This window comes from Zootermopsis nevadensis, unplaced genomic scaffold (assembly GCF_977971745.1).
Source record: "Zootermopsis nevadensis isolate Lab colony 2312 unplaced genomic scaffold, Znev_1.0 Znev_ptg000029l, whole genome shotgun sequence".
NCBI classification, from domain to species: Eukaryota; Metazoa; Arthropoda; class Insecta; order Blattodea; family Termopsidae; genus Zootermopsis; species Zootermopsis nevadensis.
In genome coordinates, this window is record NW_028259161.1 from 15,466,656 (window position 1) to 15,483,041 (window position 16,386).

General features: G+C 36.2%; 1 protein-coding gene across 1 annotated transcript; it reads left to right on the top strand.

Annotated features, from left to right (window-relative positions):
- Nucleotides 1–949: 949 nt before the first annotated feature.
- Nucleotides 950–16,386, top strand: LOC110840933 (polycystin-2-like protein 1). The gene is made up of 13 exons (XM_087358152.1): nucleotides 950–1,089; nucleotides 1,472–1,579; nucleotides 3,245–3,381; nucleotides 7,214–7,330; nucleotides 7,602–7,726; nucleotides 8,287–8,511; nucleotides 10,449–10,677; nucleotides 12,966–13,193; nucleotides 13,346–13,435; nucleotides 14,209–14,361; nucleotides 14,740–14,945; nucleotides 15,228–15,333; nucleotides 15,905–16,386. Exons 1-12 carry the CDS (start codon nucleotides 1,074–1,076, stop codon nucleotides 15,292–15,294), a joined length of 1,701 nt encoding a protein of 566 aa, XP_087214278.1. The 5' UTR covers nucleotides 950–1,073; the 3' UTR covers nucleotides 15,295–15,333; nucleotides 15,905–16,386.

The following is a 16,386-nucleotide window of genomic DNA, read 5'->3' on the forward strand; positions in this document are numbered from 1 at the left end:
GTGGGGCACATTACATACACTCATTAACGGGACCGATTTATGCTGCGATACAATAGCAGCTTTCATTACGTGCCTTATGTCACAATTCCACGGACCTCAGAACTAAACCTCACACATACACTTCGTTACGAGCGACAGTGGCATAAACGGTCTGATCAAATCTGCAACAAACTACCTTCAGCTTCCTAAGATTTGAGGTTTTCACAGCGGTGAGTTTGAAGATTTCTGTTTTCTGGGTTGTTGCGCTGTGTAGCCTGGTCGATGTTAACCAACGTTTCAGTCGCCCTGATGACGGAGGCAGTATGACCTCTGAAACGTTGGTAAACATCGACCAGACTACACAGCGCAACAACCCAGAAGACAGAAATCTTCATACTAAGAATCGCCCTGATGACGGAGGCAGTATGACCTCTGAAACGTTGGTAAACATCGACCAGACTATACAGCGCGACAGCCCAGAAGACAGATATCTTCATACCTTCAGCTTCGTTATTACACCAAAATCCCCGTTGTTCTATCTGTGCCAACGACTATTTAAGACTTTAGCTACCACACAAACTGCCGGTCCACATCACAAATTTCCTTATCGGCCATTTCGATATCTTCAGTTATTCTTGAGATATTATCTGTGGATACATTGTGTATTTATCATAGAACAAGAACAACCTTCATACTTGCAACTATTGCCACCAGATCACAGCACCTCAATCGATTACAATATTCTTATTTATTCCTACTATATATTTATTTCCTGACATTCCTCATATGTCATTTTGTTATCACAGCTTGTAGGATATTCTAAAATATGATTTGTTCTATTATGGTCACGTGCATTTCAACACAGCGACAATGTCGGCTACTCACTGAGGGAAGCTCCAACTCATATTGTTGTTGTTTGTTGTTTCTCGTCACTACAACTCGTATTGTTGGTCTTGCACATTGTTAATAATATGGCCCGTTGCTAGGCATAATAATGAATAACAAAGATTTGGTGTCATAATAATTTGTGTTTTGATAGGAACTGTGGCATAAATCTCCAAATCTAGATTAATAGAAAAATAATTTCCAGTGCAATGGATTGTTTTCAAGGTAAAGTAATTTTCCAATTACTTATTGTTGAAAATTCTTTGTATTCAATTAGAATTAGATCAGGTACTTGAACTCAATTTGATGTTCATACTATCAACCAAATATAACAACAATCTATAAAACTTGTAAGTTCAGTCCACTTACTCGTTCTTAAAAGAAAGATGCACCAAATTTGTAACAGAATCTGGTCATGATCTTTAACCGGTTATATTAAGGTAATTAACGTGGTACCTCAAGAACATACATTTTGCTAGTACCAAATGCCAAAGACAAATGAAATCAAGGCATGTCATATACATTTTTTTATCCAATACAGTAGACAAGGCCCAAAAATATGCCCTTAATAATTCTCAGTACTGATACAAAGTTCTTTGTCTTTTAGGAATGAAGCAGAAGTTCCTTGCATGTATAAATACTAACAACGAAGGACTTCTTTTTAATCGCAAAGAATTCATCATATACATAATCTTTCTTGTGACGGTAATGATAGGTAAGTAAATATTTATATAGGATTTGAGTCTTTCGCGGCGAGTACAATCAATAAAATCTTCTCCGGCAATCACCCGCGTTAACTAGTTACCATAGTAAACCGACGTTTCGGGAACAATATTTGTCCCCATCTTCAGGGTTCTGATGTCACAGTAGCCTTCCGAGGATCCAGTCACATCAGAACCTTAGAGATGGGATCAAAGATTGTTCCTGAAATGTCGACTTCCGAGGATCCAGTCACATCAGAACCCTGAAGATTGTTCCCGAAACGTCGGTTTACTATGGTAACCAGTTAACGCTGCTGATTACACGAGAAGATTTTATTAAAGTAAATTTTGTCTTACATGATATTACCAATGACAATAACGTTGCCAGGAGTACAGCTGTCTAATTCAGTGGTATTCTACCTGGGGTATGCATACCCTCGGGGGTACGCGAAGACATCTTAGGGAGTACGTTAAATTAAATATATATATATATATATATTATATCATGATAAACACTGAATAATCAGGGCCAGATTTAGTTATCCACAGGAGAACGGGACATAAGGACATTCGATTTGGGAGATTATGTACCATGTATAACTTGAATTATACGAAAACAACTTTGGGGGAAATAAAATTGAAGAGAAATTGTATCTGGGGGTATGCGAACAAAAAAAATTGAATTTCACTGGTCTAATTGAAACTCAGACAGGATACTACATACAAGAGGGTATAAGAAAATGGAGTACTTGTACTATCTATATAGCCATGTCCTATTTTCATATTTATGTTATTATGTACAAATAGGATCATTTACCCACACTTGTTATGTAACATAAGACAATCACAAGACTAGCTGTGTATGGCTACCACCACAAACTCTGCAAAAAGACATCACCACGAACCAGATCAATTTTGCGTGTGCAAATTATGTGGGGAAGTGTATAAAGATACCTTATAAAATAATGTGATAAACTAGAAAAAACAGTGGCAAAATACAGCAAAGACTGATTCCTATTAAAATTTGCACATTTCTCCATATATGCATAATGTAACATTATCACCTTGTGAATGCTGCTTTACCAGAATATGAATTTAAAAAGAAAGAAAACTGTAGTCCAATTTGGAATACAAACAAACTCTCTGTGATTTGGATTGTTCATTTAATCAAGATACATGTCAATTCTTCCCATCACTGGGTTAAGCTACAAATAGCTAGATATCAACTCTTGTTTAGCTAAACAGTGGTACAAATACTACATGTTACAGAATCATAAATTCCATTGTTTATGAAGCTAATCAACAGTGCAGATGTAGTAAATCTATAGGGAATACAATTTTTTTTCTATTTATATAAGGCAAATAATTTCCTTAATGAAAGTTATAAATCTTCAAGAGTTCCTTATTTTCCACCAGTTTCAATAAGCCTTTTTGAGAAATGTGATTTCCTGGTAAACATTTCGTCATGCTATCTGCTGTATTAGCCACAGCCCTGAAATACGAAAAAAAAGATTCCAAATGAAAAAGTAAGAAAGTTATAGTTTTACTTAAACTTAGATAAAAGTATGTAATTGTTTAAATAACACACTTTTCTTAATTCATTTATCATCTCCTGTGATCGTAAGTTCTACCCATTGCAGTTGGTTATATTTCTTGAAAATATCACTTTATTTTTTCAGGAACATACGTGAAGACAGACAACATGAACTATTGGAACACAAAACATGCAGATGATTTGATTGCGAAAAAACAGTTTGAAGATGTTATTAAAGAAACAAACTTCAAAGACTTATCAAGTATAACTCATTTCTGGAAGGTAGGAATTTAAGATAAATATATGGTTGGGACATACATAAATGCTATAATGTAGAGATAATGAAGTAATTTGAGAAACTCATTTGCCTCCTGGTTATTAACTGATTAAGCAGTCGACAACTTTACTATAAAAAAGTTAACCAACTGTACAAGAAATTTTGTATTATGGCACCAGAAGGTTAATTATCAACACTGTCAAGTCAGCATCCATACAACTAAATGCAACCTGGTGCTCCCGGATGGTCTCTTTCCATCAAAGCTTCAAAATAAAATTCCATCTTTCTGCATACTTTTCTATGGCCTGTCAATCTCAGTCTTCTAGATTTAGTCACCCTGACAGCATTATGTACAAGTTATGAAGCTCCTCATTATGTAACACGTCCCATTTTCGTAATACTTCTTCCATCTTGCTGCAAAAAAATGTTTCTATAAATTTTAATCTTCAGTTTTGTAAAGACGACATGAAGGTGACCCCCTTGTTAACTGTTTGTTGCTTACTATTAAAAATATTCACATTATTATATTATATTTGTGCTATTAACCCCCCTCCCCCCCAACACTGTTTGCAGGAGAAAACCATGAGAGACGAAATAAATAGGAAAAATAATATTCAAGAAACAGAAATGTGTTCATAATTTTGATTGAAGAACCTCAAGGGAAGAGACCACGTGGAAAACATAGATGTATATGAAAAAAACAGTAGGCATACCTCGTTTTATTGTGCTTCGCTTTATTGCGCTTTGCAGATATTGCGTTTTTTACAAATTGAAGATTTGTGGCAACCCTGTGTCGAGCAAGTCTATCGGTGCCATTTTTTCAACAGCATGTGTTCACTTCGTGTCTCTGTGTCACTTTTTGGTAATTCTCACAATATTTGAAACTTTTTCATTATTATATCTGTTATTGTGATCTGTGATCAGTAATTTTTGATGTTACTATTGTAATTGTTTTGGGGCGCCACGAACCGCACCCATATAAGACGGCGAAATTAATCGAAAAATGTTGTGTGTGTTCTGACTGCGGCCTTTCCCCCGTCTCTCTCCCTCTCATCGGGTCTCCCTCTTCCCTTAGACAAAACAATATTGAAATTAGGCCAATTAATAACCCTACAATGGCCTCTAAATGTTCAAGTGAAAGAAGGAGTCGCACGTCTCTCACTTTAAATCAAAAGGTAGAAATGATTAAGCTTAGTGAGGAAGGGATGTCAAAACCCGAAAGCTAGGCCCCTTACGCCAAACAGTTAGCCAAGTTGTGAATGCAAAGGAAAAGTTGTTGAAGGAAATTAAAAGTTTTACTCCAGTGAACACACAAATGATAAGAAAGCGAAACAACAGATTTACGACGTAGATGAAACAGCCTTATATCGGAAGAAGATGCCATCTAGGAATTTCATAGCTTCAAAGCTTCAAAGGACAGGCTGACTCTCTTGTTAGGGGCTAATGAAGCTGGCGACTTTAAGTTGAAGCCAATGCTCATTACCATTCCAAAAATCGTAGGGCCCTTAAGAACTATGCTAAATCTACTCTGCCTGTGCTCTATAAATTGAACAACAAAGCCTGTATGACAGCACATCTGTTTAAAACATGGTTTTAAGCCCACTGTTGAGACCTACTGCTCAGAAAAAAAGATTCCTTTCAAAATATTACTACTCATTGACAATGCACCTGGTCACCCAAGAGCTCTGATGGAGATGTACGAGGTGCGATCGGAAAGTTTCTAGACTGCGCCTATAAAAACCCGTACACTTATCTCAGGTATTAAATTCATCCATCACCCTCGAAGTAGTTCCCCTGGGAGTGAACACAACGATCCCAGCGCCGCTGCCAAGCCTGGAAGCATCCCTGGAAATCTTTCTTTGTCAGCCTGTCAAGCACCATCTGCGATTCTGCCTGAATCTCTTCTATCGTCTCAAATCTCCTTCCCTTTAGCTGAATTTTCATCTTTGGGAAGAGGAAGAAGTCACACGGCGAATAAGGAGGGTGCGGGATGACGGCCATGATGTTTGAGGCCAAAAACTGCCGAACTTTGAGGGCGGTGTGCGCTGGCGCGTTGTCATGATGCGTCGCATGTGGAGTTCTTCCTTTAGAATCAGATGACAGGTCCCATAGCCTATCCCAACAATGTCGCATAAGTCGTTGATGGTACGACGTCGATCTTCGTGAATGGCCTGCCGATTCTTCGTAACATTTTCGGGCGTTGTGCTCGAAGATGGTCGTCCAGAACACTCGTCATCATCGACAGAGGTTCGGCCATTTTTAAAACGTGAATGCCACACAAAAGTTTGTGCACGACCCATTGCGGACTCCCCAAATGCTTGCGTTAGCATTTCATAGGTTTCCGTAGCCGTTTTGGCGAGTCTTTGGCAAAATTTAATGCACACGCCATTCCGAAATCGCAGGAGGGTCGGTGTAATGCACTACCAAAACGCCCGTAACTAAGAAACAAATGCTAATTCGATGATGCCGGCTGGCACACTGATTCACTATGAATGTAGGCCGCACCCCTTAAAGGCAGAAGCTCGTACTACAACCGATTCGCCCTCTATTGACACAGTCTTTAAACTTTCCGATCGCACCTCGTACACCGAGATTAATGTTGTTTTCATGCCTGCTAACACAACATCCATTCTGCAGCCAATAATTTCGACTTTCAAGTCTTATTATTTAAGGAATACATTTCATAAGGCTATAGTTGCCATATATAGTGATTCCTCTGATGAATCTGGGCAAAATAAATTGAAAACCTTCTGGAAAAGATTCACCATTCTAGATGTCATTAAGAATATTCATGATTCATGGGAGGAGGTTAAAATATCAATATTAACAGGAGTTTGGAAGAAGTTGATTCCATCCCTCATGGATGACTTTGAGGGGTTCAAGACTTCAGTGGAGGAAGTAACTGCAGAAATAGCAAGAGAATTAGAATTAGAAGTGTTGCCTGAAGATATGACTGAATGGCTGCAAACTTATGATAAAACTTTAACGGTTGAGGAGTTGCTTCTTATGGATGAGCAAAGAAAGTGGTTTATTGAGATGGAATCAACTCTTGGTGAAGATGCTGTGAACATTGTTGAAATGACAACAAAGGATTTAGAATATTACATAAACTTAGTTGATAAAGCAGCGGCAGGGTTTGAGAGGATTGACTCCAATTTTGAAAGAAGTTCTACTGTGGGTAAAATGCTATCAAACAGCATTGCATGCTACAGAGAAATCTTTCATGAAAGGAAGAGTCAATCGGTGTGGCAAACTTCATTGTTGTCTTATTTTGAGAAATTGCCATAGCCACCCCAACCTTCAGCAACCACCACCCTGATCAGTCAGCAGCCATCAACATGGAGGCAACACCCTCCACCAGCAAAAGATTATGACTCACTGAAGGCTCAGAAGATGGTTAGCATCTTTTATCAATAAAGTATTTTTTTAATTAAGGTAAGTACATTGTTTTTTTAGATATAATGCTGTTGCACACTTAATAGACTACAGTATAATGTAAACATTAGTTTTGTATGCTCTGGGAAACCAAAAAGTTCTTGTGGCTCGCTTTATTGCAGTGGACTGGAACCGAACCCGCAATATCTCCGAGGTATGCCTCTATTAAAATGAATCTTGGGAGCAGGCAGACTTTTCTCAGCTTGACCACATTTCCTTTAAAAAAGCACTTGATGATCTGAGTAACTGCATATCAACTGCTGTAAGAATAATATGTATCATGTAGAGTTACTGACTGATAGTCCATATTTAAATAATGGTTTCAGAATGCAATGCACTGTACAGTCGATATATAACTTACAATCTTAGTGTTTACACGCAATTAACTAATTTCATTTTTAGTTTGCAGAGACTATAATGATTGACGGTATATACGGGAACTACAAAGATGATACGCAACAAACAGTTGGATATATGTTGCAAGATAGTAAGCTGATTGGAGTACCACGCCTACGACAGGTTTATACATTTCCTTTTCAACATAACATTTTCAGTGAAATAAAGTTAGCATTCTTGTGATAATACATGATTTATGATTTATAAGTCTATCTCAATTTCCTAATTGTGAATATTAATAACATAATAGAGAATGTCAGTAATGACAAGATAGGTTCATATGAACTGTTTCATCATACAGTGTGTCTAATGAATAGGTGTCATGTTACTAAAGCATATGACTTTTGTATGTGTTGTAGTAACTAGAAAGAAATTAAAACTTTATTGTCTACAGGTAAAAGTGAGAAATGATTCATGCATAGTACAAGAAGTATTCCGGCGATTATTCCCCGCATGTTATGACTTATATTCACCTGCAAAAGAAGATAAAGAACCATTTGGGCCAGGAATCGGAACAGCGTAAGTTTTCAGTCAACATTTTCAGCACACTACTTTATTGATGTAATTCAAAATATTCCCTTTATGTTTATAGGAAATCATATGAAGGATATGGTAAATACCACAGAGTTGCCTCTATAAAAGTGCTTGGAGAATTGGAACTGTTTTTAGCAGATAAATTTGGTTTATTTTACAAGACGGTCCTTCAATGTCCATGTAGTACAACAAAATTTTCTGTTTTCTTTAAGACTCTTCTTCAAAAGAGTAATGTACTATAGTGTGTGTATTATTTAGTCAATTCACATTAAACGTCTGAAGCTTGCAGACAAACATTTAAAGTAGAAAACTGGTTATGAACAAGAAAAATATCCTTCGGCCTTACCGCCACCTCATATGCATTTATCAGATGTTACAGTTTACACTAATTCCAGGATCATCAATTTGCATGATTGAACCATTTTTTTTTCTTCCTTACCTTCTTGAATACCTCTAAACACAGATGTACAGGAACATAACTAATATTTCTGTGTTTGTATATTGGAATTAAAACAAGCAGACTGATTTACTATTTCTGACAACAGCTGGACTTATTCCACTGAAGAAGAACTGCGTGGTTCCAGTCACTGGGGAAAATTCTCAACATATGGTGGTGGAGGATATTATGAAGAACTGTCACTCCACCGTAGCAAAACCATTGAGAAATTGCTTATACTGAAGAATAATCTTTGGCTTACAAGAGGAACTCGAGCCATTTTCCTTGACTTAACTGTCTATAATGCAAATATTGATGCATTCTTAACTATGAAGTAAGTTCTCACTTTCAAATTCTTCTCTTTATCATAGATATTTATATATTCTCTGTAATGTACTTTGCCATCAGGAGAGTCCAGGAGAATCAGGTAGGTCTGGAAATAAATGGTCTGAAATCAGATGTTGTCTGCATCACTTTACTTGGCATCTGCTCTTAATAGTAGTGATTTTGGTTCACCTTAATAATATGGCTTGGTCTGTGCAATCAGACAACAATATACCAGTCAAGAAGCATTTTGTAAGTTGGGGTCTGCTCCATTGATACCCATGTGTGGTACTCACACTGCATACATCAATGAAGAATGCCATTTTGGATAGTAACACTGATCACAATATGCACAAAGGATGTCATTCTAACTTTACTCCCTCCTGGACCCACTTGTGCTACAAGCCAAGTTAAATGACACAGACAGTACAAATGGTAATTTTGTTAATTTGAGTGAGAATATAAACACCATGAAGAATCACATATAGGCTGTTTATAGGCTAACAAAGAAACTAGTCTAGAAGTCAATATCATCACCATCATCATCTTCATCTGCTACAAGGTTTGGGGCTTTGGCCCATTCCGGGACACTTGCTCAAGGCAACTTGTCCTTATTAGTCTTATGAGGTGCATTTGAGTAGTGAGTGACAATCCCATTGCCTCTGCACAATTTCTACTCAATCCTGATTTAACTGCCAGAGCCATCTAGCAGTGATTCAGGAGAGACATGGATGAGAAATGGCTGCTGAATTTTGCATATTTTACATCTAATATCATGCTCAGAAGGTTCGTTTACATGCTGTAAATCTCCAACATGGGACCACTGGCTTCTCTTCTCCTCTGAAAGAAGTTGTGCTATGGATTTCTATCACCCTTAAATTTCCATAGACCTCAGCCAGGATTGAACCTGTAAAACTTGGGTCCAGTGGCGAGCATGCTAACCACTAGTCCACCGAGGGAAAAGTCAATATGAATACATATTTAAATTGAGCACATAAATAATGTGCAACACAGTCTTAATTATGTTCAATATCTTAAATATATTAACAATTTTATACGTCCTTTTGATGAACTGCATAATAGGATGGTCATGACTATCCACATATTAACAACAGATATCTGGTATAATTTAATTTAAGTCGACATCAGTATGATGTAACTTCTGTTTTACATGAAGATCATATAAAATGCTATACCAGTTTTCCAAAAATGGCTCACTGTACAAAAATAATGATGCACAATGTAAAATACGTCATTCATATCTACTGTTTGCTGGCACAGTAGCCATTTGGTCTGAGGCATGGACATTTTGTGCCTGGCTACTGCAAAAATGGGTTCTAGTCCCACTTAAGGCATTAATGTTTGTCCGCATCTTTCTGTGTTTGTATATGTAGAAGCCTTGCAGATAGGTCTGATCACTCATGTAAGGAATTATACCAATGTCCAAAAAATAGATCGATCATAAATCCACCAAGAGAGGTAGAAACGCAGACCCTGCAAATGCGAGACAAATGCGAATAAAAAAGAGAACATTCAGTTCTACTGTTTTAATTTGAAACATTTTTCAATGCAGTAAATATTTAATTAAATAAGGTAAAACAAATTATGACTACATAATGTGACATCGGTGGTGTGAAGTTTTGTACAATAGATCTCCAATGAACGAACATCAAGACCAGTGATTTACTACAGTATTACTAAGAATAATCAGCCCCATGAAGCAAAGTCTTTCTTGATAAGCCAAAAGTTGCTTAACTAGTGAAGAGAATCTCTGCCATTTATAAAACACTGCATATTTTTTAATATTAATTTATTTTAAGCCCCATATTATATATGGGCCTAAATATGTGCATGAGCATTATAACTAAAACATATATTGTTAGTGCCACTTGAAGGTACAGCTTAATCACTTGGTGATTACTGAACATTTTTATGTCTTCTTCACAGGCTTGTTTTTGAGATACCACCAACAGGAGGAATCATTACATCCTCCTTCTACAGTATAGTGAAGCTCCATCATTATGTGACCAAATTTGACTCCATGGTCGCATTCTTTGAATGCACGTTCATAGCATTCATATTTTTCTACACCATAGCAGAGACAGTGAAAATTGTGGTCTTAAAGCGCAAATACCGACACTCAATATGGAATTTCTTTGATCTGGCCATTCTTGTGGTAAGATTCTCTACTGTGACCTGAGATAGTTTAGATTGAGTAAAAGTCATATTGCCTTAAACCATTTCATATTGACATTAATAGTTAAGGTATAAGAAGTAAATTTCTAAGATGCTCATTGGTGTTTAAAAGACGTGATTTACAAACTGCATAAGACACCTGTACAGATATTATAAATGTAACTTTCTTTCCAAATTTACTATCCCTTTATGCTTATGGCATTTGCATGTAATCATGAATATCATGTCAAAACATAAAGGGAAGGTGCAGTTAATGCACATACTAAACTTCAGTACCAAATTGAGGTAATTGATTAGTCTGATGCTCACTCCACTTTACCCCAGAAACTACTGGACAGGACACTGTGTAGACCCCAGAATACTTTTAATGTATTGGTAAAGAAGAAATATACACCCCTCCCTGAAACAGGACTGTGCTGATCGTGATCTAACTGACAAGCAGGGACATCTTACTCTTTGCCCCATCCTGGCTCATCATACTGGCACTTACTGAAACTTATTTAACTAACTACTTCATCTGTATCGCTCCACCACTTTCACATATGACCTTTACAAACAAAAAATAATATGTAGAGCTTTCCTATTCTAGACAGACAACTCTTTGTATTCAGACACTCTCAAATCCTTCAGTCAACAAATTAGCATCTTCAGAATACTGGAAGCAGCTTATTCCTTTTATGAATGTGAATAATAAATATCAGTAAAATTAATAAAACTAAGGGATTTTTAATGTTTGTGTGTTGTAAGGAAAGACAATAGTGCAGTGTAATACTATTGCTTAAGATATACATTTAAGGAGAGATTTAAGTTCTTATAAGGAATCAAGAATCCATTCATGGACTATGGAAATTGCTATGATTTCATCTCCGTACACATAAATAAGCATGCTCTTCACAGAAACATTTTATTGCTATACGTTTGAATACAAAATATAAAAGAGAATGGCACTTGCCAGTTCTTCTTCCTTTCCACCAGTCTACTTCAATTTGAAGTGTAGATTCTATTGTTAAATATTAAATTAAACTTTGCATCAAACTTATATTAAAGAAGCTAGTGAGTCTAATAAAAATGTGCTTAAATGAAACCTGTAGCAAAATAGGTAAATATTTAAATGACTCATTTTCCATCAAGAACAATCTGAAACGAGGGGATAAGCCATCAGTAAATTCCAAGATAGGCAGGAGGGTTTGCAGTTATATGGGACACATCTGCTGTTGGCAATTACTGATGATGTTAATTTATTGGGTGATGATATAAATACAAGAGAGGAACACAGAGGTTTTACTAGAAGCTAGTAGAAAGGTGGGGCTAGAAATAAATTCAGAAAAAACTAAGCGCATGTCGGTATCCCAACAGGCAGACAGAATTTTCTTAGGGTGGCCAATAAATCCTTTGAAAGTGTGACAAATTTCAAATAATTGGGAACAACAATAACAAATCAAAATGATGCTCATGAGGAAGTTTGGCAGAGACTAAATTCTAGAAATGCTTGCTACTTCTCAGTTCAAAATATTTTGTCTTCCCGTTTGATTTCTAAGAACCTGAAAATTAAAATATACAAAACAATATTTTTGCCAGCTTTTCTGTATGGTTGCAAAACACGGTTTCTCATTGCGAGTGAGGAACACATATTGCAGGTGTTTGAGAATAGGGTGTTGAGGAGGATATTTGGGCCTAGGAGAGAAGACGATGGGGTACGGAGAAAATTGCATAATGATGAGCTTAAAAATTTGTACTCCTCCCCCAATATTGTCAGTGTGTGTAAGTCAAGAGAAATGAGGTGGGTGGTGCATGTGGAATGGACAAGAGGTGTGCACCGGGTATTGGTTGGGAAGCCTGAGGGGAAGAGACCGCTCGGTAGACCTAGACATAGATGGGAGGATAATCTAATCTATGGGAGGTAGAAATTGAAGGATACTGGATTTTGTTGGCCCAAGACAGGGACAGGTGGAGGGCTTTGTTCAATTCGGTGGTGAACTTTTGGGTTCCCTAAGCCATCTAGTTAGTTACTTAGTTAGTAAACTTAGAATACATAGGCATATACTGTTTCCTCTCTAGTTTCTTCTCAGTACCTGTACATAATTGTCTTCTCATCCTCTTCATTATTCAGTAACTCATGCATTTGAATAAGTTAAATAAAAATTAAATAATCTAGGGACTATGTGTTGAATATTTTTTTATTCAATGGGCAATTCTGGTTGAATGAAGTATAATGCACTTAATTCTTTCAGTGATTGTAATTCTGTGTTTGTGTTCTTTCTTCCTCAGTTGGCCTATGTTGTTATATGCTTCAGAATATATAATTTGATGGTTATTGAACCACAAATAATTCAACTTATTGCTGAGGAGAAGTTTGCAAACTTTGACTCCGTTGGTTTCCATCAACTCATGTACAACAATGTAATTGCTTTCCTGGTAGCTCTAACATGGTTAAAAATTTTCAAATACACCCGTTTCAACAAAACCATGTTGGAATTCAGCATGACGTTTGCCAGGGTAAGAGTATATCTAATTTTGCTATTCTGCAGTTTTGGTATGATATCTAATTGATACTGATTTATAAAGTTGTTACTAGATCCTAATAAGTTGGTACTGATGTAAATCCATAAACATAATGGTATTTTATGCCTTTCATTTTTATTTTACAGTGCTACAAGCAGATTGTTGCATTTTCAATTATGTTCTTCATTGTTTTTGCCACATTCGCTCAGCTGGGATACCTACTGTTTGGAACACAGGTATGTTACTATGTATGTATATGTATATGAGCAATCATGGGCTTGTACATATATGTGCATGTGTATATAAATGTGTATAATGTTTGGATGTTATCTTACCTGATTAAACAAACAACGCATCGAGAAATGATCAACTTTGACAGTTTACACTAGTGTGATGATGTGTATGAGAAATATCAACCTTCAATTATTTAACCCGAAGAAATCTCAAAAATGAGTACAAATGTTCAACTCCTTGTGGTCTCCCATCACAGCATCCTATCTCTTCGAGATCAATCTGATGTTATGCTTCCATCTTCCCATTCTTCAAAGTTGTTGCTTTCCAAAAGTTTTCACCAAGAAAATTCTTCATGCATTTGACTCCTCCAAGTTACATCTTCAGGTCACAATAACATCCTAGATTTCAACATCCTGACAATAGTAATCAGGACTACTTACCCTTGAGACTTCGAATCTCACAAGCTCTGCTGATCACTTATTTGGGTTCGACTCTAAAGCACTTTCACCAGCAGTCCAACTTCCTGCACAAGTTGACTACAGATTCTCATTATTGTATCTGACAAGGATAAAATATGAAATAAAATTTAAACCAAGTTTTAACATTGACAGCACAGAATTTCCCTCTTACAATATCAAACAGCTTGTGCTTGTACAAAACAAAAGTAAATAAATAAACAATAAGAAAATATGAGAGGTGTAGTTGTGAGCAAGTAGTACAAACATTGACAATTCTAGTACCCTTAATAATTTACTGATTTTTTTCTTAATCACAGGTTGAAGATTTCCGAGCACTTCTGACAACTGTCTCAACACTTGCAAGAGCTACTATTGGAGATTTTGACTTAAACGCAGTTGAAGTAGACCATCCCATTCTTGCACGATTATTTTACATTTCATATCTCTTCGTGGTATTCTTTATAATGATGGTAAGTGTAAACGTGTTTTTAAATGTTGTGCAAAAATGAGTTAATTTAAATCAAAAGACCTTTACTTATCTTGCTGTTATGAGGACCTCAGAATTACAGCGAGCCATTCTACAGATGGAAGAGAGGAGAGAACTGTAAAGAATAATAAAGAAAATATTTTTCAGTTTATAGTACAGTCTACAATATATTTTTAAATAATCAAACTATTACCTGCAGCCTTTATTAAAATAATATATATATATACTCTGATAAAATTCTGAGGCGACACACTTGATTAAAGTTTTTATGGTTTACTTAAGTTTATTCAGGCAATTGTAACAATACTGTTTATTTGTTTTAGAACACATCTTTAAAGTAAAATGCACATTTCTCTTTCAGAACATGTTCCTGGCAATCGTTACAGATACATATGCATTCGTGAGATCTGAATCATTAACGAAGGATTCTTGTACAAATTCAAACATAAAGCATAATTTAGAACAATTGATATCAATTCTAGGATATGAAAGGAAGAACGGAGGGGAAGATAATGATCCAGATTCTGACAAATACACATACAAAGAAATAATAGAATTTTTACAAAAGTAAGTTTAAAAATATTATTGTCTAGTGAATTCTGATATAGTGCAGACTTTTATATGTATTAATTTATTAACTTACTACAATTATATTCATTTATCTCTTCAGACAGAATTTTAATGTGAAGAAAAATATTCTTGATTAAAAATTTTATTACACTATAGAACACTGCTAAAATTAAATTTACATGAACTTATTTTTGATATGTTAGTCTTTAGCTTTATTTTGCATGTTGGTTCAATGATATTGTTAGCCTTAAAAAATGTGCAATAAAATCATGTGTTTAGGAAAAATGTCATCGATGTGGAGGATGACGCATTGCGCGATATTTATGACACTGACAAAGAGAATTAACAAGGCAAGGAATAAGAACGTCAACTGACTTGAAAAGAGGTAAGGTCAATTCTTACACTTTCTTTTTCCTCATCCAAGATTTAAACCAGAGGAATGAATAAGACGGTCACCAATACCACTACCATGTTGCATGTATTTTTGCCCCATCTACATTAAGATCATAGTCACTGCAATTTGGCTTCGGTTTTGCAGTATGGCAGTGGACCCTCCTCTGACTAGGCTGTACACCATTTCCTTGGAAAATGCAGTTTTATTTTATACTTTCTTCACTTGTACTTGATGCTATTATAAGGTGCAGCACTTCCACACTGGCATCCATCCTGAAGTAGTTTTTTTAAACCCTTGTATATCATGGCTATGGAGGCCAGACAATGTAATTTAATTCTAAGTATTTGCATTTAATTAATTTTCTTCCATTGTTCATATTTGGAAATAACAGCTTGTCTCTCAACATATTATGACTGGAATTAAGTTGTTATTACATAACACTTTCTCGTAGTTTCTGACAATCTGACTGATAGTTCACAAATTCTTATGCAAAGGTTTCTTTATTTTTTAATGGTGGTAGAATGATGGGCATGAAACTCATTGTATCTTTCTTGGTTTCTAGTGCCAGGGTTTACCCTAACACAGTGGAATTTGCCAGTTGCACACACAAACTTTGTGGGGGACTCTGCCACCCTGACATTAGACTGTGTCCCATAGTCTGTACAGCAGTTACACGAGGAAGAGAACGATCGTGGGATGAAATATTTTCTGTTGTTCCATTTCATCATCATGTTCCACATGTTTGTAAACTTATGTGATTTGAGGTATATGTAAAAATGTGAAACACTGTGAATTCTTGGATTCTAATGATGGTGTAATATGGCCTGGATTGTTGGGTTTTTGGTCCTTGACCATGTCTGATGTAATAAACACAACATTTCCAGGACTGGATCTTTCCCCATCTTCAGGTGTAATGAAGGGGACTCTGAGTCTCTGGGGCCCATTAGAATGAGCTAATCTCAGTCACTGGTTCAGTGAGTGAGGTGCCCCTTTCACTACACCTGAAGACAAGGGCAGATCCAGTTGAAGATGACTGTAAACATC